This window comes from Macaca nemestrina, chromosome 4 (assembly GCF_043159975.1).
Source record: "Macaca nemestrina isolate mMacNem1 chromosome 4, mMacNem.hap1, whole genome shotgun sequence".
Taxonomy (NCBI): Eukaryota; Metazoa; Chordata; class Mammalia; order Primates; family Cercopithecidae; genus Macaca; species Macaca nemestrina.
Window position 1 is genome coordinate 184,409,430 of NC_092128.1, and position 26,747 is coordinate 184,436,176.

Genomic DNA, 26,747 nt, shown 5'->3' on the forward strand with positions numbered 1-26,747 from the left:
GTGCGCTCGCCTGGGTTTCATCACAGATCAGTCCAAGCCCAGGATGTCAGGCCTTCCTGGGGAAAGTGGCAGCCGTCCCACAGATGTGTGGAGTGTGTGTGTGACTATGCCTGTTCCCCAACAAGGACTATGGAATTCAGCTAGAAGAATAGAAAGGGGATTACAAAATACTGCCCCCCCCAAAAAAAAAAAAAAACTAAAAACCAATCAAAATCAAAATAGGGAGAGAACAATGTACAATAATTTAAATAGTATGGTGCTAGAACCATATTTTATAAAAACATGAACAGAAAAGTAGAAAGTCCAGAAATAGACCTGGATATATATTATATATTTGATACATGATAAACGCAGCATTTCAAATCAAATAGTGGACTATATCAGCTTGATTATCTATTAATGGTGTTGGGCTAATTAATATTTGGGAAAAAAATTAAAATACTGCTCTTACCTCATTATACCAAAATAGTTAAAGTTTAAAGTCAAACATTAAAAGGAAGCAATAAGCATCCCAGAAGAAAAGGTAGGTGAATAGTTCATAAGGCCTTTCTATCCCTCCTGCCAAAAGTGACATTTTTTTAAAGGAAAAGACTAATAAATTGGTAAGATTTAAAATGATGAGACTATGTAGAGTTGTAAACATTCTTGCATTCAGTTCTCCCAGAAGCCTACAGAGAACCATTACTCAGAATTCCAGAAATATCAAACAGAAACTTACATGCTGTTCTGCACATTCACAATAGCCAAAAGATGAGATGACTCAGTGTCATTGACGGACGGATGCAGAAAGCAATGTGGTCTGTACAAAAACGTGGAATACTTTCAGCCTTAGAAAGGCAAGGACATTCCGACACATGCTACAACATGGATGAAGCTTGGGAACATTCTACTAAGTTAAAGAACCCAGTCATAAGAGGATGGATACTGTCTGATTCCACTTAGCTGAGGTCCCTGGAGTAGTAAGATTCATAGAGACAGAAAGAATGGTGGGTGCCAGGGGCTGGGAGAGAGAAAATGGGGAGGTAGTGTTTAATGGGGCCATTGTTTCAGTTTGGGAATATGAAAAGTTCTGAAGACAGTGGTGATGGTTGCATAATAGTGTGAACGTATTTAATGCCACTCAAGTGTACTCTTAAAGATGGTTAAATGGTCAATTTTATGTTGTATGTGTTTTACTACAATCTAGAAAAATTGACAGAGAAACCGAAGCTTAGGTATGACTATACTCTCACAAAAAGGCACAGAAACTCATGCTTCGCTGCTTCCTTTATCCTAAAATGTCCTATAAAATGTGGGAAACCCTGTAATAATACCCTGGGAGCACAAGTTTTGGATCGGGTGAGAAGATGCTTGACTTCCTTCCTCCAGGCAGCCCATGGTTTAAGTTTTTATCTTGGACAAGATATCTTGTGTCTCTTCTCCTCAGTGTTCTGCTACCCATTTATCTCAGGATGCTTCAATGTATTCGTATGAAGATATGTCTCTATCCATTATGATTACCTACACATATTACACATAGAAGGGGGTATGTGTTATATAAACGTGTCTATACATGCCTGTGTATTTTTGTGATGACCAAGTCTAGAGTCAAATACCATGATACACATTTATTATATCAGCTGGAAGGGCTTATTCCATATCATTGTTGAAATATCCTAGATTGCTAAAATTCAGTCATAATCCTATTCAATCCAATTCTGAGTATTTGTTGGGTACCAATTGCAAGACATTCCATCCAGTTGTAAACAACTGAAATTCACCTTGACTTTTCCCAACAGCAGAAGGCAGACATGCGTGTTCTGGCTACATCAAGGTGGAAATCATTCTTGTGTTCTCTTCTAGGGATCTGCTGGAGGAAGGCAAGGCCACGATTCCCTGCCTGGCAGAGAAACTTACCAGCGAGCTCATCGCACACATCTGTGTAAGCACGGGCAGAGCTGTGGGTTCTCTGAAAAGAATACCACGAACACAGCTGAACCTTGCTGGCTGCTTAAACATCGCTGTACACACAGATCTTCTGAGGATCTTGTTAAGATGCAGATTCAGATTCTGTGGGTCTGGAGTGCGGGCTAGGATTCTGCATTTCCAGCAAGCTCCCAGACGATGCGGATACTGCTTTTCAGGGGACCACAGTCTGGGGGGATGCTGACAGACTATCTCGACTGGGCCAAAATAAAAATTAAAATCTTATGCACAAGCTACTAACTCTTCCTTTCCCATTGACAACCACTGTTATAATGTCTTAGTCGTTCTAACGAACGTATTTTTTAACTTCTAAAAGCTTTGTAAAAGCTCTGTGGTTCTTTTTAAAAATCTGCCTGAATGTAGTCTCTTCCTTTTTCAAATTTTCTTTTTCTTTCTTTTTTTTTTTTTTTTTTTTTTTGAGACAGAGTCTCTCTCTATTGCCCAGGCTGGAGTGCGGTGGCGTGATCTTGGCTCACTGCAACCTCTGCCTCCTGGGTTCAAGCCATTCTCATACCTCGGCCTTCTGAGTAGCTGGGATTACAGGTGCACACCACCATGCCCAGCTAATTTTTGTATTTTTAGTAGAGTCAGGGTTTCGCCATGTTGGCCAGGCTGGCCTTTTTCAAATTTTCAACTCAGCACCAGAGTGCAAGGTCTTCCCCGTGGTCCCCAGGAATGTGGGTGCAGAATGGGTTTGTTTTCTAGCTGATTGTGATGAGTGCAGAGCTCTTTGGGGTCCCATTGTATGCAGAAAAGGGATGGTTCCTTTATTAGATTCCCCACCTCAAGCAAGCCCATGGGGTTTTTTTTTTGCCATTGTACCAAGTCAGGCTCGTAGGTTTACGTTTGAGTTTTCTTACCTAGACAGATGCCCTTGCGGCTGAGATAGGCTCCATTGCTGCCTCCTTCTTGAGCCCCTCCTTGGCCACTGTTACTGGGGCTGGCATCTGAGTACCCCTCACTAGCTTGTCAGCCCACCGATACATTTTAAAGGTATGGCTTTCACATGTCAGCCGGCATTTTTAGATGTTTGCTATGGAAGTGTGAGCCAGCACATGGTGTCAACCGTATTGTTAAAAACATAAGTCTCTGATCACTTTTTATTGATTGCAAACAACATAAAAGTTGTTGAATCTCCAATTGCTCCAAATGCCACTTCTTCAGAACCTACTAAACAAGTGGATCTCTCCAGTCTCCCTCCAGAGAGTTTACCTAATTCGACGACAGGAGGAACTGCCCCTGGGTCGCTCTACCAGGGCCCAGCACCCCTGCACAGTGGGTGCCTCAGTGCTGCTCATGAGGCTGCTGCCGCAGGAGTCGGGAAGGGGGAAGACCTGGGCAGAAAACAGTGCCCCTAGCGTGTGTCCCCCTGCCCCCCAGGTCTGGAAAAGCTTCTTTTTAGAGGAAGCCAGGAAGTCAAATGGCCCACACAGCTCCTATGTAGAGGGAGGCCCGGGACCTCCTTTTCGTTCCCTGTTCATCTTTATAAATTCCCATTATTTTCTCTCCATTTTCCTCAGAAATCTCTGCCGCTGTTAGAAAATCAAATCAAGGAGAGTCACCAGGGAATAACAGAGGAGCTACAAAAGTATGGTGTCGACATACCGGAAGATGAAAATGAAAAAATGTTCTTTCTGATAGACGTGAGTGTTGCCAGCTACATGGAGCTGGAGAAGCATATGTCATGGTCAGAAAAGGGGCCCTGGGCCTCACGCACTTCCTTCTTCACTCCCCCGAGGCTGATCCAAAGACATCTGGCCCGTCGCACTCAAAGGGTGGACAGGGCTGAGGGAGGCAGGGCAGGGAGTGCGGGTGTGCGGGGGGAGTCAGCAGTGAGGGATGCTCAGGCTGCATTGTGACCGCTCTGTCATGATCATTGCCCAGATCCTTAAGGCAGTAAGGGGTGGAATAGGATTTTCTGGTGCCAAAACCTCTGCTTTCCTCTGATCCACAGTGTCCCATAAGGAAGCAAAGAATGACTCCCTACCCTCCACATAGGCACGGCCTCCAAACGACCTTGACCTTGGATTTGAAGTCTATCCGCTTATACTGATGTTTTTCTTCTTGACAGAAAATTAATGCCTTTAATCAGGACATCACTGCTCTCATACAAGGGGAGGAAACTGTAGGGGAAGATGACAGCCGACTGTTTACCAGACTCCGACGTGAGTTCCACAAATGGGGTATAATAATTGAAAACAATTTGCAAGAAGGTGAGTGTCTTAGTCCCTTCTTTGAGCTGCTACAACCAAATACCTGAGACTGGGTCATTTATAAACAGTAGAAACTTACTGCTCATTGTTCTGGAGGCAAGAAATCCATTCTTAAGGAATCAGGAAATTTGGTGTCTGGTGAGAGCTTATTCCCTGCTTCAAAGATGGCACCTTCTAGCTGTGTCCTCTCATGGGATAAGGGACGAACAAGCTTCCTCAGACCTCTTTTTTACAGAGATACCAGAGGCATACCTCAGAGAGATTGTGGGTTCAGTTCCAGACAAAACAAATATTGCAATAATGCAAGTCACATAAACTTCTTGGTTTCTGGTGCATAAACAGTTCGTTTATGCCATACTGTAGTCTACTAAGTGTGTAATAACATTAGGCCTAAAAAATATGTACGGACCTTAGTTTAAAACACCTTATTGCTAAAAAATTGCTGATACAGAAACAAAAAGTAGCATGTGCTACCGGAAAAAATGGTGCTGATTTGCTTGACATGGGGTTGCCACCAACCTTCAATTGCAAAAAATACAGTATCTGAAGTGCCTGGAATCCCATTCATGAGGGCAGAGTGCTCATAACCCAATCCTTCCTAAAGATCTCCTCTGTTGATACCATTACACTGAGGATTGAGTTTCAACATAGGAATTTTTAGGGGACACTAACATGTAGACCATAGCCATGAGTCAATAGCGTGGTGAGCCTGGTATGTTGGCTTAAGACAGGAGAGTGGGGCACTTGGGGAGGATGGTCAGGATAAGGAGCTGATGACAGCTAAAGCCACATTTGCTCTCTTCTATATCACTGAACCCAAATGACCATCCGCTGATGAATCGATAAACTAACTGGCATGTGTCTGTGTGTAGCAGTTGGCTCTGGCTGCCATAACACAGTCCCACAGACTTAGTGGGGGCTTAAACAGTAGAAATTTATTTTCTTACAATTCTGAAGGCTGGAAGTCCAAGATCAAAGTGCTGGTGGAGTTGGTCCCTTCTAAGGCCTCTCTCCTTGCCTTGCACATGGCGTCTTCTCGCTAGGTCCTCATGTGGTTTTCCCTCTGTGTGTGTCTGTGTCCTCATCTTCTCCTACAAGGACACTAGGCACATGGGATGAGGGCCTACCCTAGTGACCTGATTTCAATTTAATTACCTCTTTGCCTGTCTCCAAACACAGTAAGATTCTGAGTTCCTGAGGGTTAGGACTTCAGCATAGGAATTTGAAGAGGTCACAACTCAAACTCAGCCCATAACACCAAGCCCTGGAATATTTCCAGCCACAGACAGGCACAGAGCGCTGGTCCACAGCACCCCATGGATGAACCTTGAAAACATCATGCTGAGTGAAAGAAGCCAGCCACAAAGGCCACATATCATATTCTATGATTCCATTGATAGAAAATGGCTAGAGTGGGCAAACCCAGACAGGCATAAAGCAGAATAGTGGCTGCCAGGGGCTGGGGAGGGAAAAGTGGGAAGTGGTCATTGATGGGTGATGGGTGTGGGGTTTGGGAGTTATGTCTGGGGATGGTTGCACAACTTTGTGAATATACTAAAATTCACTCACACATACACTTTCTTTTTCTTTTTCTTTTTCTTTTTCTTTTTCTTTGGAGACAGGGTCTTGCTGTGTCACCCAGGCTGGGGTGCAGTGGCTCAGTCTCGGCTCACTGCACCCTCTGCCTCCCGGGTTCAAGTGATTCTCCTGCTTCAGCCTCCGCCTCCCTAGTAGCTGGGATTACAGGCACCTGCCACCACACCTGGCTAATTTTTGTATTTTTAGTAGAGATGGGGTTTCACCATGTTGGCCAGGCTGGTCTTGACCTCCTGACCACAAGTGATCCACCAGCCTCAGCCTCCCAAAGTGCCGGGATTATGGGCGTGAGCCACCGCACCTGGCCTGAACCATATACTTTCAATCGAGTGAATTTTATACTATGTAAATGATATCTCAGTAAGAAAAATCCTTATGGGAAAGTATTTCCTGACTGAAAAAGGGTACTAGATTACCATTCAAAAAGGAACTCACACCCTCTGAACTTCTGATGGGGCTAACTCTCTCTATGTGGACTGTTGGGAGTACAAACAATTCCAAAAGTTTAAAGAAAAATGCAGCATCTTACACAGTGAACAGTGCTACTGTATCACATTCACACAAGTTGATATACCTGGTTTACTCTGTTATCCCATTTGACTTGTAAACACTTTCTACACATGAATATATGACATGTTGTTAATTCCAGAAAGTGTTCATGCTCATTTCTAATGGGCATACAGTTGAGGGCAAGGAATGTGTTATGGTACAATTTCTTTGGTAAAACTAAAATTAGGTTCACAACAGTTCATACTTGAGTAAGTTTTTAAGAAGGGGTCTTGGCCAGGCACAGTGGCTCACGCCTGTAATCCCAACACTTTGGGAGGCTGACACGGGTGGATCACGAGGTTAGGAGATCCAGACCATCCTGGCTAACATAGTGAAACCCTGTCTCTACTAAAAATACAAAAAAATTAGCCGGGCGTGGTGGCGGGCACCTGTAGTCCCAGCTACTTGGGAGGCTAAGGCAGGAGAATGACATGAACCCGGGAGGTGGAGCTTGCAGTGAGCCGAGTTTGCGCCACTGCACCCCAGCCTGGGTGACAGAGCAAGACTCCGTCTCAAAAAAAAAAAAAAAAAAAAGAGGGGGTCTTACTCAAAGTTTCTGCATGTGCAGGTTCCTGGCATCGTACCTGACTCTGCACTCCCCTTCCTGAGGTGACTAAGGAAAATTATCTTGAGATCTGGCTTTTCTGTGTGTGTGTGAAATCTCTGAATATTTTTAGTTTACCAGTTAGATTTGATTTGATATCACTTTTTCTTGCCATTTATATTTTCAGAAAATCTAGAATGGTATTGTGTTTAGAAAAATGTGCAAGATTATTTTTGTGAGATAATTTGGTGTTATTTTTTTCCTGCTATAGGCCATAAAATTACGAGTAGAAAAATGCAGAAATTTGAAAATCAGTATCGTGGTAGAGAGCTGCCAGGCTTTGTGAATTACAGGACATTTGAGACAATCGTAAAACAGCAAATCAAGGCACTGGAAGAGCCAGCTGTGAATATGCTACACACTGTGACGGGTGAGTGCTCAGTTTCACTTCTGGGCATTGATTTCTAAAGAAGGGAAAGGTTCGAACCAAAGCCAGCACCAGACTTCAGCACTTTCCTCCTGGGGCGCATCCCACACCACCAAGCAGACCTCTAATTCTGCAGGTGTCAAGTTGGTGTTCAACAATTCAATTCAATTCTGACACTGCCCTGAGTCTGTGTGGATCCCATAGCTTAAAGGGCTCAGTCCCACAAGACCGGCCCCCACTGCAGACGCCAGTCACAAGCCCCAGACCTCCCATTCTTCTGACGGACTGTTTATAAATCAAGGTTCTTGCCACCCGTTCCTCAGGTCAGCCAAGAGCTCTGGAACACACTTCACTAACATTTACGGGTCTATTAGAAAGGATTTGATAAGGGGCACAAATGAAGCTGTTGGAGAGGCACATAATACGGGCCTGAATACAGAAGCTTCTGTCCCCACGGGGTTGGGGGCACCACCCTCATGGCACAGGGATGTGTGTGTGGTCATCAACCAGGGAGCTCTTAGAACCTCACTGCTGAGGAGGGTTCATGGAGGCTTCATCGCAAAGGCATGATGGATGATTGACTCAATCTCCAGGCCCTCCCTCCTCGGTGGAGCTGGAAGTTCTAAGTTTCTACTCAAGGCTTGGTCTTTCTAGTGCCCGTTCCCAATCCTGAAGCTATGTAGGGGCCCACCGGGCATCATCTCTTAAAAACACAAGATACTCTTAACAGGCTAGACATTCCAAGAGATGTAGGGGCTTCTGTGTTAGGAACTGGTGACAAAGACAAAATATTTCTATTTTTCCTATCACACCACACCTCCACCCTGTTCACTGCTATGCTGGCTTCACACTCAAAATTCACACTCAAAATCGGCCGTTTATTTGAAATCTCCAAGGAGTAAAGCCAGTGGTTAAATAACTGCACATGTAGACGTGTTTGGAGCGTTTTAGAGTGCTGTAAGAATCTAGGTGTGTCACAGATAGGTAGGAAACTATATCCCACTGTGGATCCACTCCCTTCTTGAAATGCTTTGCTTTCTTGGTTTTCCAGACATTATTGAATCTCTTTTCTTCATCCTCTCCTTGACTGACAGCATCATTACTCACATTTCAGCTGTCTCATCTTAGGAATAATTAATAATCACTCATGGATCCATGAACTAAGGAGCTGGAGATAGCTTCAGAACAGCTCATTCAGGGGTGTATTTCCAGTAAAATTGACCTTTTAGCCTTAATAATCATATACCAAAACTTGCAATCATGTTGTTTTGGTCCATTGTAGACTCTTACACCAGAGGAAAGTTTGTAATACTTAGAGCCTTATAGTCATAAAAATCAATATAGATATACCTACTTCTTTTTCAGAAATATATGACATGGAGATCCATAAGAGGTTTTCAATCATAAAAATACTATATGTTGTATTACAATAAAATTCTGTGAGGAAGTAGAATAGAAATGAGTTTCAAAAATAAAAAATATAAATTTTTAAATCTAAAAGCTTTTTCTTGTTTTTTTTCAAATGGATAAATTATATCAATGGAATTTGAATGTCTACATTAAGAGTGATTTGACTTATATTAAGAGTTGTATCATAAAATATTAATATATATAACTTAACAGAAATTATATTATTTGCAACTGTTTAGGATAAAAAGCTTAAATATCAAATAAATGTATGCCAGAGGTCATTGGCTTTTAAGATTCTTCCAGCAAGTTATTAAGCAAAAAGAGCCCGCCTTCCTTTTTCATGGTAAAGAGAAGAAGGGAGGGGGGAGAGGGGAAACTTGACTTCATATCATTTGATCCTCATATTTTTTTTGCATCTTAGGAAGAGAACAAATGATCCTACCAATATTGAACTGTGTTTCTCTCTTTGATTAGATATGGTCCGGCTTGCTTTCACAGATGTTTCAATGAAAAATTTTGAAGAACTTTTTAACCTCCACAGAACCGCCAAGGTAAAACCAACCATGTGTTATTTTTTTTAAAAAAAAAAACACTAAGCTTGACACTAGAAAACAGATTTCTTGGATGAGGATTATTTCAATTTTATTGTATACATTTAGAGCAGCAAATAACATCACTCACCAGTGCTTCTTCTGGTGTTACCGGTGATGTCTGGTTGAAAGCAATAAAGGAGAGAGTGCTTAAACACATAGAGCAAGAGATCCACAGTTAGTGGAGAAGATTATCACATCTAAAGGCAATGGCTCCAAATCCAGAAACTCATTGAGGAAGCTACATATAAAAATTGAATCTTTCTGGCCCAAGTGGGCACGATGAGCCTGTAATCCCAGCATTTTGGGATGCTGAGGCCGGTAGATGACTTAAAGCCAGGAGTTTGAGACCAGCCTGGCCAACATGGCAAAACCCCATCTCTACTAAAAATACAAAAAAGTAGCTGAGCGCATGGTGGTACCTGCCTGTAGTCCCAACTACTTGGGAGGCTGACACTTGAGAATCGATTGCAGTGAGCTGAGATTGCACCACTGCACTGCAGCCTAGGTGACGGAGCGAGACTCTGTCTCAAAACTTTCCAGAATGAAGAAAAAGCCTACAGGAAATGAGCCTGGGGGACAGACTGGGCCAAGAGACCACACTTAGCCACTCTTAGAAACAGGCATCCCCGGCACAGATGAGGAGCCTGGCCCCATCATTCACCAGCTGGGTGAGGCCTTGGAATGTGCCACTTCCAGCCTGTGCCCCGACTCCTCATTCATAAAATGAAGCTAATAAGGCTTTCCCCAGAAGGTCGAGATGGATGTGCAGGAAGATGTTTAGGATGCACCTGCCACCATGCACTGCGACTCTCATCAAGGCCTGGAGGGTCCAGGAGTGAAGTTTCTCCTCCTCAGGTTTTGACAACCAGTTTCTCTAAACCCCAGGAACATACAACAGAATTTGTCTGACTTAAACTTGGCTCCCCTGCTCATCCCTGTGGATTATCGGATATGACAATCCTCACCATCAGATATAAAAGCTGCTAAAAGAGAAAGGAAAGAAGCCAAGTTATAGTACCTGAAAGCAAAGCTCATGCAGGTCCCCAGGCCCCGGGATGGGAGTCTGGCCCATCTGTGGCTCAAGCCTCGTGGGAAGCTCTGATCCTCAGCCAGGGCTAGAAACCCACCTTAGATACACCAGGGCATGGCCCAGAGGGCTGTTCCCAGGAAACGTGCTGTTTCACTCACGTCGGGTAACCTGGTATTTACCGACTTCTTACCTACTTTCCTGTGACTCGGGAAACCGAGTGGTGTGTGTGTGTGTTTTTTTTTTTCAATTGTAGTCCAAAATCGAAGACATTAGAACAGAACAAGAAAGAGAAGGTGAGAAGCTGATCCGCCTCCACTTCCAGATGGAGCAGATTGTCTACTGCCAGGACCAGGTGTACAGGGGTGCATTGCAGAAGGTCAGAGAGAAGGAGCTGGAAGAAGAAAAGAAGAAGAAATCCTGGGATGTAGGGACTTTCCAGCCCTCCTCGACAGAATCTTCCATGGAGGAGATCTTTCAGCACCTGATGGCCTATCACCAGGTACGTCTTCGCGTGGTTTAGGATGGCAGCTTCCGTTCTTTCCTTTTCTTCTAAGCGCCTGTCTCTTTCTTTTGTCTTGCTCTCTCTCTAGGTGACATTGGTCAGCTCTGTCATTCACCTCCTTGTTAGCCTCCTGCCTTAGTTCATTTTCATGCCGCTGATAAAGACATACCCAAGACTGGGCAATTTTCAAAAGAGAGAGGTTTAATGGACTTACAGTTTCACGTGGCTGGGGAGGCCATCCACCATCATGGCAGAAAGCAAAAGGCACTTCTTACCTGGCAGTGGTGGCAAGAAAGAGGAGAGCCAAGTGAAAGGGGTTTCCGCTATCAAACCATCAGATCTCGTGAGACTTATTCACTCCCACGAGAACAGCATGGGATAAACTGCCCCCATGATTCAGTTATCTCCCACTGGGTCGTTCCCACATGTGGGAATTATGGGAGTACAATTCAAGATGAGATTTGGGTGGGGCCACAGCCAAACCATATCACCTCCATAGAAGCAGCTCAACTTCAGACCGAGAGGTGGTGGCTTAGAGCCACTGACGTCTGGTTTTGATGGCTGTCTAGCTCTGGCCAAGTTACTTAACCTCTCTGAGCCGCAGCTTTCTTTGTAAAATGGTGTCTCCTCATAGATTGTAGTGGATATTCCAGGAGACAAGTATGGATGATGTTAATTGCTTACTAATGGAAAAACCAAACTCTGTTAAAATATTTGAAAGAGGTTTATTCTGAGCCAAATATGAGGGGCCGTGGCTCTGGGAATAGTCTCGGGAGGTCCTGAGGAAGTGTGCCTGAGGCTGTCAGGATGCAGTTTGATTTTATACATTTTAGGGAGGCAGGAATTGTAGGTAAAATCATAAATACGTGGGAGATGTACTTGTCCTCCCTAAAGAGGCAGGACACCTTGAAGGAGGGGGAGCTTACCAGTCATAGGTGGGTTCAGAGATTTTCCAGTTGGCAATTGCTTGAAAGAGTTAAGCTTTGTCTACAGACTTGACATCAATAGAAAGAAATACCTGAGTTAAGGGCAGTGTTAGAGGCCAAAGGTATGTAGATGAAGACTGGGTAGCAGCCTTCAGAGAGAATAAATGGTAAATGTTTCTTTTCAGGCCTTAGAGGCAGCAGGTTCTCTGTTAATCTCCTAGATTCAGGGAAGGCCTAGAAGGGGAGAGGTCTGGCTGCATTAATGGAGATTCTTTACGGTGCAAATTCCCCCCCGACAAAACGTGGCAGGGTCATTTCGATCTGTTGGTCCTGTAACAGCCGTTTCAAAATATGTCCAAAAAATGTATTTTTAGGTAAAATATTTGTATTTCCTTTAGGGTCTGCTATCTGTCTTGTGATGCTATACCAGAGTCGGGTTGGAAAGTAAGCCACATTATACCAAGTTCATGAAAGCCCATCCAAGGAGATTTTATGGTTTGTTGGGCATGTGTGACTTAACCCCTGCCTCGCATGACTTTATAATCTGGTATCTTACTGCTACAGAGTCTTGTTCGCCAGTCTTATCTCAATTTCAACCTAAACTCCAAAAGGGGCCTGGCTTCTCTTCCTGTTATGGCCAGGAATGCAGATTTTCAGGTTTCTCTGGGGTCCACTTGGCCAAGAAGAGGGTCTGTTGAGTTGACTGGAAGGCATAGGATTTTATTTTTGGTTAACAAGTTCCTTAGTGCAGCATTGGAATGCAGTGGTAGGCAGACTAAATGGAAGCTATCTCATAGACACATGCTTTGGGTGATACTGCACGATTCAGATAACCTGAAGTACCATCTAATTCATCCTGGGGAAGGAGGCAGTGAACACAGGCACAACTCAGGTAGAGCCCTTGGGATGTGTAAACACCTGAGGAGGTAAAGCAAATTGTAATCTCTTGGTTTATCACATGTCCCCATTGCCTCACTATTTGGATGCTTTAAAGCAGTGCCTTCACCCAGCACAGGGGTCTCCGGGGAACCTTGTGGAAATGCAGATGCTAATTGCAGATCAGGATGAGGTGGAGATTCTGCATTTTTTTTTTTTTTTTTTTTTGAAACTGAGTCTCTGTCGCCCAGGTTGGAGTGCAGTGGCACAATCTCAGCTCACTGCAACCTCTGCCTCCTGGGTTCAAGCAATTCACCTGCCTCAGCCTCCCAAGTAGCTGGGATTAAAGGCACCTGCCACCATGCCTGGCTTTTTTTTGTATTTTTAGTAGAGACAGGGTTTCACCGTGTTGGCCAGGCTGGTCTTGAACTCTTGACCTCAAGTGATCTGCCTGCCTCGGCCTCCCAAAGTGCTGGGATTAGAGGCGTGAGCCACCGCGCTTGACCTCTGCATTTCTAACGGGCTCTCAGGGGTCCCCATACTACTGGATGGAGACTGCACTTTGAGCAGCAAGGCTCTAAACCAAGGGTCAACTTCTGTTCCTCCAGACACTGGGAGCTGCATGCACGTGAGTGAAGCCAGTTAAGGGGAAGACAGGCATGCACATCGGCTTCTCCTGCAACCAAGCTCACACCTGTCTGCCGCTTACACTGCCTCCTAGAATGAATAGTTACCTTGAGAGTAGGTGAGGCATATACGTTCACAGAATCCAAACAATAGGATGAGTGACAATGGCAAAGAAGTCTCGGAGCCAAGCAGCTTCCTGGAATAGAAGCAGCCCTTCTCCAGGTTCATTTCTGTCCTCCCAGGGCGACTCATGCATTCCAAAGCTCCCATGCATATACATTTTGTAATGGTTTTTACACAAAGATTAGCAGAGGAGGAGACGTGCTGCTCTGCACCCTGCCTCTTTTGCTGTACCAGGGAGATTGTTCTGCCTCAGTTCTGATGGGGCTGCCTTGTTCTTTTCAATGGCTGCTGAGTATCCCACTGTATGGTTGTGGTGTATTGAGCCAGCTCTTTAAGCGAACGGTTTGTTTGCGTCTTTTGCTAATGCAGGCGTGTTGCTGTGAGTAGGTTTTTGTATATCATGTATGTGGAAGCATCGACTCCCAGAAATGAGATTCCTGTTATATTAGGATTGTGCAGGGAAATAGAACCACAGATATATGTATGTAAAGAAATATATTTCGGCCAGTCATGGTGGCACACGCCTGTAATCCCAGCACTTTGGGAGGCTGATGTGGGTGGATCTCTTGAGGCCAGGAGTTTGAGACCAGCCTGGCCAACACAGTGAAACCTGGTCTCTACTAAAACTACAAAAAAATCAGCTGGGCGTGGTGGCCCATGCCTGTAGTCCCAGCTACTTGGAAAGCTGAGACACGAGAATTGCTTGAACCTGGGAGGCAGAGGTTGCAGTGAGCCAGGATCACGCCACTGCACTCCAGCCTGGGTGACAGAGCGAGACTCAATCTCAAAAACAACAAAAAAGGGAAAGAAATATGTATATTTCAAGGAATTGGCTTCTACCATTTTGGGGCCTGGCAAGTCCAAAATCCCAGGGCATGCCAGCAGGGAGGGCAGACCAGAAATTGCAGCAGGAGCTAAGGCTGAGTCTACAGGCAGAATTTCTTCTTTTTAGGGAAACCTCATTTTTCTTAAGACCCTCAACTGATTGGATGAGGCCCATCCGCATCCTCGAGAATGGCCTCCTTCACTTACAGGGGGTTACACGTTACCCACATCTACAGAATACCTCCGCAGCAATACCTAGATTCGTGTTTGATGGAATCACTGAGGACTCGAGCCTAGCCAAGTTGACACATGAAACAGAGCATCACAGCTGGGGAAAGGATGGCTTGTTTGAGACTGATAAAGATTACCCAGAGAAGGCCTGCTTCCATCCACACTGGCCAGTTTAGTCTGCACTAAAGTTGCTGGGGTTTTTTTTGTTTTTTTTTGTTTTGTTTGTTTTTGTTTTTTGGTGACAGAGTCTCACTCTGTCGCCCAGGCTGGAGTGCAGTGGCTCAATCTTGGCTCACTGCAACCTCTGCCTCCTGAGATCAAGTGATTCTCCTGCCTCAGCCTCCTGAGTAGCTGGGACTACAGGCGCATGCCACCACACTCGGCTAATTTTTGTTTCTTTTTTAGTAGAGACAGGGTTTCACCATATTGGCCAGGCTGGTCTTGAACTCCTGACCTTGTGATCCATCCGCCTCGGCCTACCAAAGTGCTGGGGTTTCAGGTGTGAGCCACTGTGCCCGGCCTCGTTGGGGTTTTTTGACAGCCTAATAGATGAAAATGACGTCTCATTATAATTTTAATTGGCATCCTCTTATGACGATGAGGTGGTGCATCTTTCTGTGTGTTGAGAGTCATTTCTATTTCTTGCTCAGCAAACAGTTCATCCAGGAGGAGTGTCTCGGCATGGCGAGATAGTAGACATCTGCCATTTCTGATGCAGACGCTCTGCATTTTGTCATTTGCTTTGTCATTTTTGTCTATGGTGGTTTTAGACTATGCTCAAGTTTTCTAGAGCAGAAAATTTGAGTGGGATTTGGGCTTCAGTGGTTTTTGTCATACTTTAAAAGGACTTTGTCTCCCCGAGATGATAAATGAGGTAGATGATATTTTCTTTAATTTCTTATTTTAACTGTTACATGATACCTTTGGTCCATTTGGAGTTCTTTGATGTCAAGAATGAGGCAGGATCCAGATGGCAGCAGAGGTCCCAGTCCCGTCCTGGGAGGGTCGTCTAGTTCCCGCTGGTCTGCTCTGGCACTCGCTTCCTCTCTGCGTTAGGTCCTGTCTGCACCCTGTCTTCAGCCCTGTTTTCCTTCTTTTCATCCGTCAGTGTCACCCAGGTCACACTGGTACATCCCTATCCCATGTTTCACCATCTAGTGCAGCCAGCACCCCCACATCACCCTCACTTTTTCTTTCATTAAATTGTGCAGAAATATTCATCATGTCTATTTTATCATCTTAACCATTTTGGGGTACATAGTTCAGTGGCATTAAGTACATTCATATCGTGCCAGCATCACCAGCAGCCACCTCCAGGACCCTATCACCTTCCCACACTGAAACTCTGTCCTCATTAAACACATTCCCCATTCCCTGTCCCCGAGTCCCTGACAGCTACCATCCTACTGTCTATCTCTGTGAATTCAACTAACCTAAGTACCTCATAGGAGTTGTGACTGGCTTATTTCATGTAGCATGATGTCCTCATCCAGGTGGTAGCAAGTGTCAGAGGTTCACGCCTATTTATTTATTATGAGACAGAGTCTCGCTCTGTCCCCCAGGCTAGAGTGCAATGGCATGATCTCAGTTCACTGCAGCCTCCCCCTGTCTGGGTTCAAACAATTCTCCTGCCTCAGCCTCCCGAGTAGCTGAGATTACAGGTGTGTGCCACCACGCCTGGCTAATTTTTGTATTTTTAGTAGAGACAGGGTTTCACCATATTGGCCAGGCTGTTCTGGAATTCCTGACTTCAAGTGATCCGCCCACCTAGGCCTTCCAAAGTGTGGTGGTGGTTTTAGAGACAGGATCTCGCTGTTATTGCCCAGGCTCGAGTGCAGTGGTGTGATCCTAGGTCGCTGCTACCTCAGTCTCCCAGGCTCAAGCCATCCTCCCACCTCCACCGCCCAAGTAGCTGGGACCATAGCCATGCACCACCACACCCGGGTGATTTTTAAATTTTTCGTAGAGACGGGGTGTCCCTGTGTTGCTCTCAGGTTGGTCTTGAACTCCTGGGCTCAAGCAGTCCTCCCACCTCGGCCTCCCGAAGTGCTGGGATCACAGGTGCACTCCTTTTGAATAAAGGCAGAATACTGTTCTGCTGATAGACACACCACATTATTTTTACCCATTTCTTGTATCGTGGATATTTGACCTGTTTTACCTTTTGGCTGTTATAAATAGTGCTACTAAGAACATGGGTGTCCAGTTCTCTGGGTTCCCACTTGTTTTTACGTAGAGATGTTCTGCCTCTTTGTGTTTGTTCAGTTTAATATGAATTTCAGAATTAGTGTATCCAGTTTCTCATGAACGAGGAGAACTGCCGCTGTATGTACTGGGATTGCATTCACTGCATAGCCCTCCGTAGGGAGCGCTGACATTGTGCTGACATCGTGTCTTTTTCCAAGAACATCTTGAGCCTTTCCGGTTTTTTATTGATTTTGTTTTGTTTTGTTTTGTTTGAGACAGCGTCTCGCTCTATCGCCCAGGCTGGAGTGCAGTGGCTCGATCTCGGCTCACTGCAACTTCCATCTCCCAGGTTCCAGTGATTCTCCAGCCTCAGCCTCCTAAGTAGCTGGGACTACACGTGTACACCACCATGCCCTGCTTAAGTTTTGTTGTTGTTGTGGTTGTTGTTGTTTTATTGTAGAGACAGTGTTTCACCGTGTTGGCAAAGCTGATCTCTGTCTCCCAGGATGGAGGGCAGTGGCGCAATCTCGGCTCACTGCAAGCTCCGCCTCACCGGTTCACGCCATTCTCCTGCCTCAGCCTGCTGAGTAGCTGGGACTACAGGCGCCTGCCACCTCGCCCAGCTAATGTTTTTGTATTTTTAGTAGAGACGGGGTTTCACTGTGTTAGCCAGGATGGTCTCGATCTCCTGACCTTGTGATCCATCTGCCTCAGCCTCCCAAGTCTTTCTGTTTTTAAGGTCTCCTTTTGCCGGGGCCTCAGGAATATTTTAAAGTTTTCTTTGTATAAGGTGCACATCTCTGAGGTTTATGCCTACATGTTCTCATTGTTGTGTACTGTCAAGCAGCTTTTCTCCCTCTGTGTCTCCTGTTCGTTGGTGTTAGATGTGATTTTGGTATATGAGCTTTAGATGTATCAATGCCATACCTCACACCCGTCCTGACTCTTACTGTTTGTAGCAGTTTTGCAGCTGATTCTCCTCGGTTCTCCTGGTGAGTACTCACACTGTCTGCCCCTGTCTGGGGCTCCAGCATTGCCCTGAATGCCTGCCTTCAGCCTGGTGCTGTCTCCTTTCCCCCATTTCCAGGTGGTGACTGCCCCGCCTCTCGGTCACTCTGGTCACAGAACATGGATCGGGAGTTCCGCCTCAGTCTCACCAGTACGAAGTGCTTATTACATGCCTGGCATCTTTCTAAACTTGCATCTTTCTAAAATTTCATCTTTTAACTCCTTTAATACTTTTAACCACCCCATGAGACCAGTGCCTCACATTAGCCCTGTTTTATAGAGAAGATACCAGAACCTTGCTGAGGGACCAGTACACTGCAACTTCCTGAGATCCACCCATCCTGGGAAAGAAGAAAGTTTTGCTAATAGGTGGGACTTTGGGGAGGGAGAAAGGAAGTGGTAGAAACTGTCTACATGCAGGTAACTCAGGCAGCTCCATTCCGTGGCATTTGAAAGCCCAATGTTTTTTTCTACTGAGTCACTTGAGTGTTGATTAAAAATAAGCAGCAGCCTTCAAATCTCTTTGGCAGGCTTGTAAATAATTTGGAAATGCAGTTTTTTTTTTCTTTCTTTTTTAAATTTTTTTGAGATAGAGTCTTGCTCTGTCGCCCAGACTGGAGTGCAGTGGCGCAATCTTGGCCTCCGGGGTTCAAGTGATTCTCCTGCCTCAGCCTCCCGAGTAGCTGGAACTACAGGCGCGTGCCACCACACCTGGCTAGTTTTTGTATTTTTAATAGAGAGGCGGTTTCACCACATTGACCAGGCTGGTCTGGAAATGCAGTTTTTGCACTGTCTGCCTGCTTACCTTTATAGAGCATATTTTGCCCCCTTCCATCAGAGGTACCCATTTAATGGTCAGGAAAAGCTGGTGGGAATATGACTCATAGCTGGGACATTCTCTGCACTGTGCATTGTTCCTCTTTGCCACCACCATGGAGGAGATTGGTGGGTTTGAAACCCAGGGAAAGGTCCTTGCCTCGCGAGGGTGTCCCTCATTGAGAATCTGGATCCGCTGATGTGCACATGGTGAAGTCAGAGTCCCTTCCTCACAGTGTCCCCTCCACCCTCCCATGAACTGTTCTTTCCTTCCAGGAGGCCAGCAAGCGCATCTCCAGCCACATCCCTTTGATCATCCAGTTCTTCATGCTCCAGACGTATGGCCAGCAGCTTCAGAAGGCCATGCTGCAGCTCCTGCAGGACAAGGACACCTATAGCTGGCTCCTGAAGGAGCGGAGCGACACCAGCGACAAGCGGAAGTTCCTGAAGGAGAGACTTGCACGGCTGACGCAAGCTCGGCGCCGGCTCGCCCAGTTCCCTGGCTAACCACGCTCTGTCCAGCCCTGTAGAGGTACACTCACACCGTCTGCCCCTGTTCCCAGGTAACCACTGAACAGACTACTTGAGTGCTCAGTAGTCAGACTTGATAGTCACAGTCTCTGCTTATCCATTAGCCCATGGCAATTTAGCAAGAAGCTGTGAGAGCAGTTTGGTTTCCAGCATGAAGACAAAGCCCCACCCTCAGATGCACATGAGCTGGTGGGGATGAAGGATGCTGTCTTTGTATTGGGCAAGGGATTTTCAGCCCTCAGAATTGCTCCGCCTGGCAGCTCTTCCCCTTCTCTGTATTCTTAGGAGCTGACATGGGCTGAGCATCACAGAAGCTTATTTCCTGGTGTTTGTAATGTCCCTATACCAATCCAGTGTTTTAGGAGCATGAGTGCCATGTGTGTCAGTCCTGTCAGAGCCCTGTCTCCTCCGTTTGTAATAAACTTATTTCTAGTGGACACGGCTCTGCCATGTTTTGTATTTTGGGGAGAAGCCTGAAACTAGCAGGTAGGACGCAATGGAGCAGTCGGCGCTAAAGCTGCCCTCCATGGCGGGGCCAGGTAGGAGCGAGCAAAAGAACAGGGTCTGATGATTTCCTACAGACTGGAGGGAAATGGGGGAGCACACTTTAAAAAAATGAAACAGAATATGAAGCCAGCGGTGCTAACTGTTAATAATGTGCATTGATCAAGTGTCCAATTTGTTGAGTCACTGGGTACCTAGCATGGAGTTGAAAAGCACAAGGTCCAGTCAAGAAGAGGTTGCCAGGCCAGGTGCGGTGGCTCACGCTGTAATCCCAGCACTTTGGGAGGCCAAGGCGGGTGGATCACCTGAGGCCAGGAGTTCAGGACTAGCCTGACCAATATGGTGAAACCCCGTCTGTACTAAAAATCCAAAAATTAGCTGGGTGTGGTGGCATGTGTCTATAGTCCCAGCTACTCGGGAGGCGGAGACAGGAGAATTGCTTGAACCCAGGAGGTGGAGGTTGCAGTGAGCCCAGATTGTGCCACTGTACTCCAGTCTGGGCTACAGAGTAAGACTCCATATCAGAAAAAAAGAGGTTTCCCAGTGGGCCTTTACCTGCAGAGGCTGTGGCTGGGGGAGTGGTCTGGGAAGCAGAGAAGGCAGAACACTAACCTTGGAGGAGAACCCGGCTAAAGTTCTCTTTGGTCTAGCCTGGTGGGGGGAGACTCTAAGCCACACTCTTATGCCCTGAGCCTGAGAACCATGGCTGCCAATCAGTGCTGCTGTTGGGCCTCCTCACCCTGAGGCCAAGGCAGGCTCAAGGGCAGGAAATTGAACAGTGGACTGGATGGATGGGGCAGGAGAGGACCAAACACTGTGTCCCTTAAGGGGAGAGTTGAAGGATCAGGATTGCCCGAGCCTAGGAAAGAGAAAGCCAAGAGGCAACAAGAGAGATGAAGTGTGAGCACCAAGGTGCGATGTCCTCTGGGGAGGTACATTCTAGGTGATCAGTGTGGGTAATGGGGGTACTTTCTACAGGGGGGCCCCCGGATGGCATGGCTTCCTCAGGAGCTGTGAGGTCCCAGGCAGTGGAGGCATCAGGCCAGGCTGCACAGCTGCTTGTCAGGTTGGGGATGGGGGCTGGACCAGCAACTCAATCCTCTCCCCTCTGGACTGCCCCCCATCCCAGATCTCTTCTGACTCTTGGGACTCTATAATTCTCAATTCTTCGGAAAGTTTGAGAATTCATTTATAAGAGAGGATGTCCGGAGAGCAGTGGGCATTTCACAAGCCCAGGTCAGCAGCTGCCGCTGGGCAGTACCTTTATGGCTCCCCCAGGTGCTGACGTGCACCTGCAGGCTGACTTGAGCTACTGAGTTAGCAGAGGCTGATCATTTTGACTCATGCTTAAGGGAGAGACGACACCAGCACACACACAGGTTTGCAAGAGTAAGGCTGGGCGAGTCCAGGCATTCTTTTTTTTTTTTTTTTTTGAGACAGAGTCTCGCCCAGACTGGAGTGCAGTGGTGTAATCTCGGCTCACTGCAACCTCTGCCTCCCAGGTTCAAGCAATTCTCCTGCCTCCCAAGTAGCTGGGACTATAGGCACATGTCACCATGCCCAGCTAGTTTTTTGTATTTGTAGTAGAGTCAGGATTTTATTGTGTTAGCCAGGATGGTCTCGATCTCCTGACCTCATGATCCACCTGCCACGGCCTCCCAAAGTGCTGGGATTATAGGCTTGAGCCACCACGCCCGGCCGGGTCCAAGCATTCTTAATTCAATACTAGGCACGCGTTCTTGCAGTGGAGGTGGCCCAGGTCCTCTGCTGTGTTGGTGAGTCAGACAGGCCGGCCCTTCCATGAGGCGGGTGCCCTCTTGTGGCAGGCCTGGGAAACTTCTCCACTACAAAACGTCCCTTCCTTCCACCACCACCCAAGTTAGTCTTCCACCTGCCTTAAGGTTCTGCTGCACTGGAAACAGAGTCGGAGGCGTCAAAGTGTTGCACAGGATTCTATTTTGCTGTTGTTAGAATTTTGCTAGTGATAACCAGAAAGGATGAAGAAAGCTGACAATGTGTGTCCCAGAGAACAGCAATTTCAATTTCCCCAGGGGAGTGAACCTGCTGGGGATGCCCCCAGGTGCCCGCAAGGACATTCCTTTCGGCCAAAATGAACATGTGTGGTGATCCCCCAGGCCTGTCCTAACTAGTCATTGAGAGTGGAGAGGGGAGGGGTCCCAGTGGTCAGAACTTGGAGAGAGCCCTGGAGACCGCTTTGTGTGATTCCTTCCTGTACTTAGAGGGGCCCTGGACTCAGGCAAGTGATGGAACTGCCCCTCCCTACCCATCCCTCCATTCCCACCCATGACGGACAGTGCTGGGATCAGAGCCTGCTCTCCAGCTTCTGTGGTCTGCCCTGTAAGTGAGGCAGGAAAATCGGGTCTGGAGGAGGGAACATAAGGATGGAGTCTCACTCTCTTGCCTAGGCTGGAGTATACTGGCACAGTCTCAGCTCGCTGGAACCTCCACCTCCCAGGTTCAAGCGATTCTCCTGCCTCAGCCTCCTTAGTAGTTTACAGTAGACTACGGGCACCCACCATCATGCCTGGCTAATTTTTGTATTTTTGTACAGATGGGGTTTCACCATGTTGGCCAGGCTGGTCTTGAACTTTTGACCTCAGGTGGTCTGCCTGCCTTGGCCTCCCAAAATCCTGGGAGTACAGGGGTGAGTCACCACACCTGGCCTTTTGAATGGCTTTGACAAAAATGCTGATAATGATATGGACAATGAAATTCAGGCTGAGGTGGTCTCAGATAGAGATGAGGAACTTGCTGGTAACTGGAGCAAAGGTTACTCGTGTTATATTTTAGCAAAGAGACTGGGGGCATTTTGCCCCGGCCCTAGAGATTTGTGGAACTTTGAACTTGAGAGAGATGATATAGGCTATTTGGCATAAGAAATTTCTAAGCAGCAAATCATTCAAGTAGAGACTTGGGTGCTGTTAAAGGCATTCAGTTTCAAAAGGGAAACAGCATAAGAGTTTGGAAAATTTGCAGCCTGACAATGCAATAGAAAAGAAAATCCCATTTTCCGAGTAGAAATTCAAGTCAGCTGCAGAAATTTGCATAAGTAATGAGGAGCTGAATGTTAATCCCCAAGACAATGGGGAAAGTATCTCCAGGGCATGTCAGAGGTCTTCACAGAAGCCCCTCCCATCACAGACCCAGAGGCCTAGGAGGAAAAAGTGGTTTCATGGGCCAGGCCCAGGGTCCTTGTTCTGTGTGCACCCTAGGGACTTGATGCCCTGCATCCTGGCCACTATAGCCATGGCTAAAAGGGGCCAACGTACAGCTTGGGCTGTGGCTTCAGAGGTCACAAGCCTTAAGCCTTGGCAGCTTCCACATGGTGTTGAGCCTGCCAGTGCACAAACTGAGGTTTGGGAACTTTTGCTCAGATTTCAGAAGATGTATGGAAATGCATGGATGCCCAGGTAGAAGTTTGCTGCAGGGTGGGGCCCTCATGGAGAACCTCTGCTAGGGCAGTGCAGAAGGGAAATGTGGGGTTGGAGCCACTACACAGTCCCTACTGGGTCACTGCCTAGTAGAGCTGTGAGAAGAGGGCCACCATCCTCCAGACCCCGGAATGGTAGATTCACTGACAGCTTGCACTATGTGCCTGGAAAACTGCAGACACTCAACACCAGCCCATGGTGCAGCCAGGAAGGAGGCTATATCTTGCAAAATCAGAGATGGAGCTGCCCAAGACCATGGGAACCCACCTCTTGCATCAGCATGACCTGGATATGACAGATGGAGTCAAAGGAGGTCATTTTGGCATTCTAAGATTTGACTGGCCTGCTGGATTCTGGACTTGCAAAGGGCCTGCAGCCCCCATTATTTTGGCCAATTTCTGCCATTTGGAATGGCTGTATTTACCCAATGCCTGTATTTACCCCATTATATCTAGGAAGTAATTAACTTGCTTTTGATTTCACAGGCTCATAGACAGAAGCAACTTGCCTTGTGTTGGATGAGACTCTGGACTTTTGAGTTAATGCTGAAATGAGTTGAGACTTTGGGGGACTGTTGGGAAGGCCTGACTCATTTTGAAAATGTAAAGAGATGAGATTTGGGGACTGTAGGGGCAGAATGATATGGTTTGGCTCTGTGTCCCCACCCAAATCTCATCTTGTAGCTCCCATAATTCCCAGGTGTTGTGGGAGGGACCTGGTAGGAGATGATTGAATCATGGGGGCAGGTCTTCCCTGTGCTGTTCTTGGGATAGTGAATGAGTCTCACGAGATTTGATGGTTTTAAACATGGGAGTTTCTGTGCACAAACTCTCTCTTTGCCTGCTGCCACCCACATAAGATGTGACTTGCTCCTCCTTGCTTTCTGCCATGATTGTGAGGCCTCCCCAGTCATGTGGAATTGTAAATCCAACAAACTTCTTTCTTTTATAAATTGTAGTCTTGGGTATGTCTTTATTAGGAGCATGGCAACAGACTAACAGAATAATAATGAGTCATTTGAGGGACCTCTCCAACAGGACAGGCTTCAGGAACTGAGGGCACCAACCAGAGGAGCGCCAAGACCGACCTTGCCTCACCTTGGTCCTCTGACCAGCAGCCTCAACATCACCCCCTTACAAGGAAATGGAGGCTTGTCCTACTCACCAGGCAGAACTTCAAAGATGCAGTAATTACTTTGAAAAAAATTGCATAATTTATTTGCATGATATTCATTTTCACAATTGAACTTTACAGTTTAAAAAAGATATAAAAAAGACAAATGGTTGCTCACATAAATAAAAAGGGGCAATAAAGAAGGAAGACGTTTTCACCATTATAACACCTTTTAGGATGTGTCTTGGGGAGCAGGCACCTTATAGTGCCACCTGTTTCCAAGGTGCCTGGGAATGCTGCTCTCTACAGAGGCACGTGCACAGACAGATCCTGCAAATGGGATTGCATGACCTTCCATTTCAAGGTTAAGTCCTAGCAGTAGAGTCATTCATTTCATTCTTGCAAACCAGCCTGCTTGGCCAAGAGGCAGAACCATGCTAGAGTAGTGCTCATGGTTATGGCACTTGGTAATACAAGAGGGACCCTTCCCCTGGTTGGAAACCCACGGCATTGGAAGGAACCACAGAGAGTCCAAAACAAAACACATCTTTCTCTTCCTCACCGCCACCATGGGCACTTTCCTTCAGCACATTCATTTATAGAACATAAAGTCAGAAGCCAATCATTTTGTCAAAGTATCTCAAATAGACCACCACTCAAACTTGGCAAAAAGATGATAGTTTCAAAGAGTTAAATGTAGGTGGACTACTTGGAGACATCAAATGCTAAGATTCCAGGAGCATTGAGGTAGCAATGTGTAGAAACATAACTTGGAAACAGTGTACCTAAAACTGAGCATCCTTGATTTCCCCCATGGACCTCAATTTCCAGTGACTAGTAGGCCTGAAGAGGCCAACGTGGTGCCAGACTTGGCCCCCTGCCAGGACCAAGGGGCATGTGCAATCTCCAGGGAGCCCCACCCAATGTGCAGGTGGAGACCTGCACCAGGAGTGCTCAGGGCAAGTGCCTGTGCAATTGCTTCCCTTGCACCAAGGGCACTGTCTACATTCTCACCCTGTAAAAACAAAAATGTTTCTGTTGCCCTTACAAGTGACTACCACGTCACCACCCATGAAGGGCTGGTCCCTTTATTTCCAGCCACCATCCGGGGCTGCTAAGGCACTAAGAACCAATCATCAAAAACCCCCTGTGGAGAACTAGGCTGGGGACACTACCCAAGTGGCCCCAGAGGGCAGCCGCTGCAGGTGCCACCTGGCTGTCTCCCTTTCCATGTCTCTCCTTTTCCATCTCAAGTTGTCCAGTAGCTGAGAGGCAGCAGCTCCATGCTCATCCAAAAGTGGCCCCTGGAAAGGACTCAAAAGGAAGATCTCAATGGGGCAGCCTCCACCCCTCTCCTTCACACTTGACCACCAGTGTCCACAACCAGCCGGCCATCACCCCTTGTGGACAAGGGGTTAAGGAGAACAGGCTGGGCAGTGGAGCCACTGCAAACTACACAGAATGGCAGAGAGTGCCAAAGCCAGGCAAGTTCACTGTTTAATAAAAATGAAGTGACCTCTGAATCATCTGTAAGAGTAAATCACGCACGGGGAAGCAAAACCAGCCGCTTTGTTTTCTCGTAGAACGACGTCAAGGACAAAGACCATGAGGATTAGTCATCTGCCTGTTCAAATAGGAAAAAAAAAAGTATTTTCTTAAGACAAACAAAGGTGGGAAATAGTTTTTTTCCTCTAGGTTCACATGAAGCACTTAGAAACCAAATAAGCAAGGCTTAATAGCACAAAGGATCATTTTTCTCTCCAGCATGGAGGTCAGAGTTAGGCTGAGCATGGTGGGGCAGGAGCTCCTGGAGGAGCAGGCAGCATATGTGCAGGCCAGCCCGAGGGACATCTTTTCAGCAGAGTCTGGGCTTCCCCCAGCTGCTCTCCTGCCACACAGCCCTTCCCTCCCCGCACAGCCACACGGACCCACCTGCAGCCGCCAAACATACCCGGCTCATTTGCTAGCTCCATCCTGGCGTGAGTCCACCCCTCAGCCTGGCTGACCGTCCCAGCCCTGCCAGCTTCCCTCCTGCCCTGCCTCCCCTGGGGTCATCTGTTTCCAGCACTGGGCCCTGTGCCAGACGAGGCTAAGCTGGGCCCCATGGTCACGGGAAGGCCCTGAGTCCTGCGTGTCATCTGAAGGAGACACAGGTCGGGCCTTAGCGGGAAATGCCCCCTGGTTCTGCTCCTCCTTCAACAGACTGGGCATCTGGGAGACTTGAGAGGACACAGAATAGAGCATTTTCTTCCACTAGTAGCCCGGCCCTGGAAAGCGTAGCAATGTGAGAAAACTACAGGTCTGAGGCCCTGGAGATGAGAAGATCTGGTTCAGAGACGTCCATGAGGTTCACAGGGAACCCCTGGGACCTTCCCTCGTGCTTGAGTCTGGGGCATCAGAGAACCCTGGCTGCTCCTGCACTTCCTAACCTTGGGGGCTGCCCAGGGGCCACTCGATAGCCCCAGAAAAGGATGGGCACAGTCGGTTCTTCCCTCTGCTCTCTATAAATCAAAAGCTTCATGTGAGGCCAGGCGTGGTGGTTCACGCCTATAATCCTATCACTTTGGGAGGCAGAGGTGGGTGGATCACCTGAGGTCAGGGCTTCGAGACCAGCCTGGCCAACACGGAGAAACCCCATCTCTACTAAAAATACAAAAAGTAGCTGGGCGTGGTGACAGGTGCCTGTAATCCCAGCTACT

General features: G+C 46.9%; 2 protein-coding genes across 6 annotated transcripts in view; one reads left to right on the plus strand and one right to left on the minus strand.

The window, feature by feature from the left end:
- The window catches only part of LOC105472602 (MX dynamin like GTPase 1), a 40,037-nt gene extending 16,150 nt beyond the window's left edge, over positions 1–23,887 (plus strand). For 4 of the 5 annotated variants that reach the window (XM_011725991.3, XM_071095746.1, XM_011725992.2 and 1 more), the window contains exons 10-16: positions 1,843–1,921; positions 3,486–3,608; positions 4,037–4,178; positions 7,139–7,297; positions 9,179–9,255; positions 10,581–10,826; positions 18,725–19,416. In XM_011725991.3, the coding sequence (XP_011724293.1) occupies positions 1,843–1,921; positions 3,486–3,608; positions 4,037–4,178; positions 7,139–7,297; positions 9,179–9,255; positions 10,581–10,826; positions 18,725–18,955 (1,057 nt within the window). In that variant the 3' untranslated portion in view covers positions 18,956–19,416. Of the gene's footprint in view, positions 1–1,842; positions 1,922–3,485; positions 3,609–4,036; positions 4,179–7,138; positions 7,298–9,178; positions 9,256–10,580; positions 10,827–18,724; positions 19,417–23,420 lie in introns of those variants that run through there. The other variant, XR_011622840.1, reaches the window with a different exon arrangement.
- A 246-nt stretch (positions 23,888–24,133) lies between these two features.
- LOC105472601 (transmembrane serine protease 2) overlaps positions 24,134–26,747 on the minus strand; it is a 40,672-nt gene continuing 38,058 nt past the window's right edge. The window contains exon 14 of the mRNA XM_011725990.3: positions 24,134–25,672. Within this exon, the coding sequence (XP_011724292.1) occupies positions 25,661–25,672 (12 nt within the window). The 3' untranslated portion in view covers positions 24,134–25,660. The remainder of the gene's footprint in view (positions 25,673–26,747) is intronic.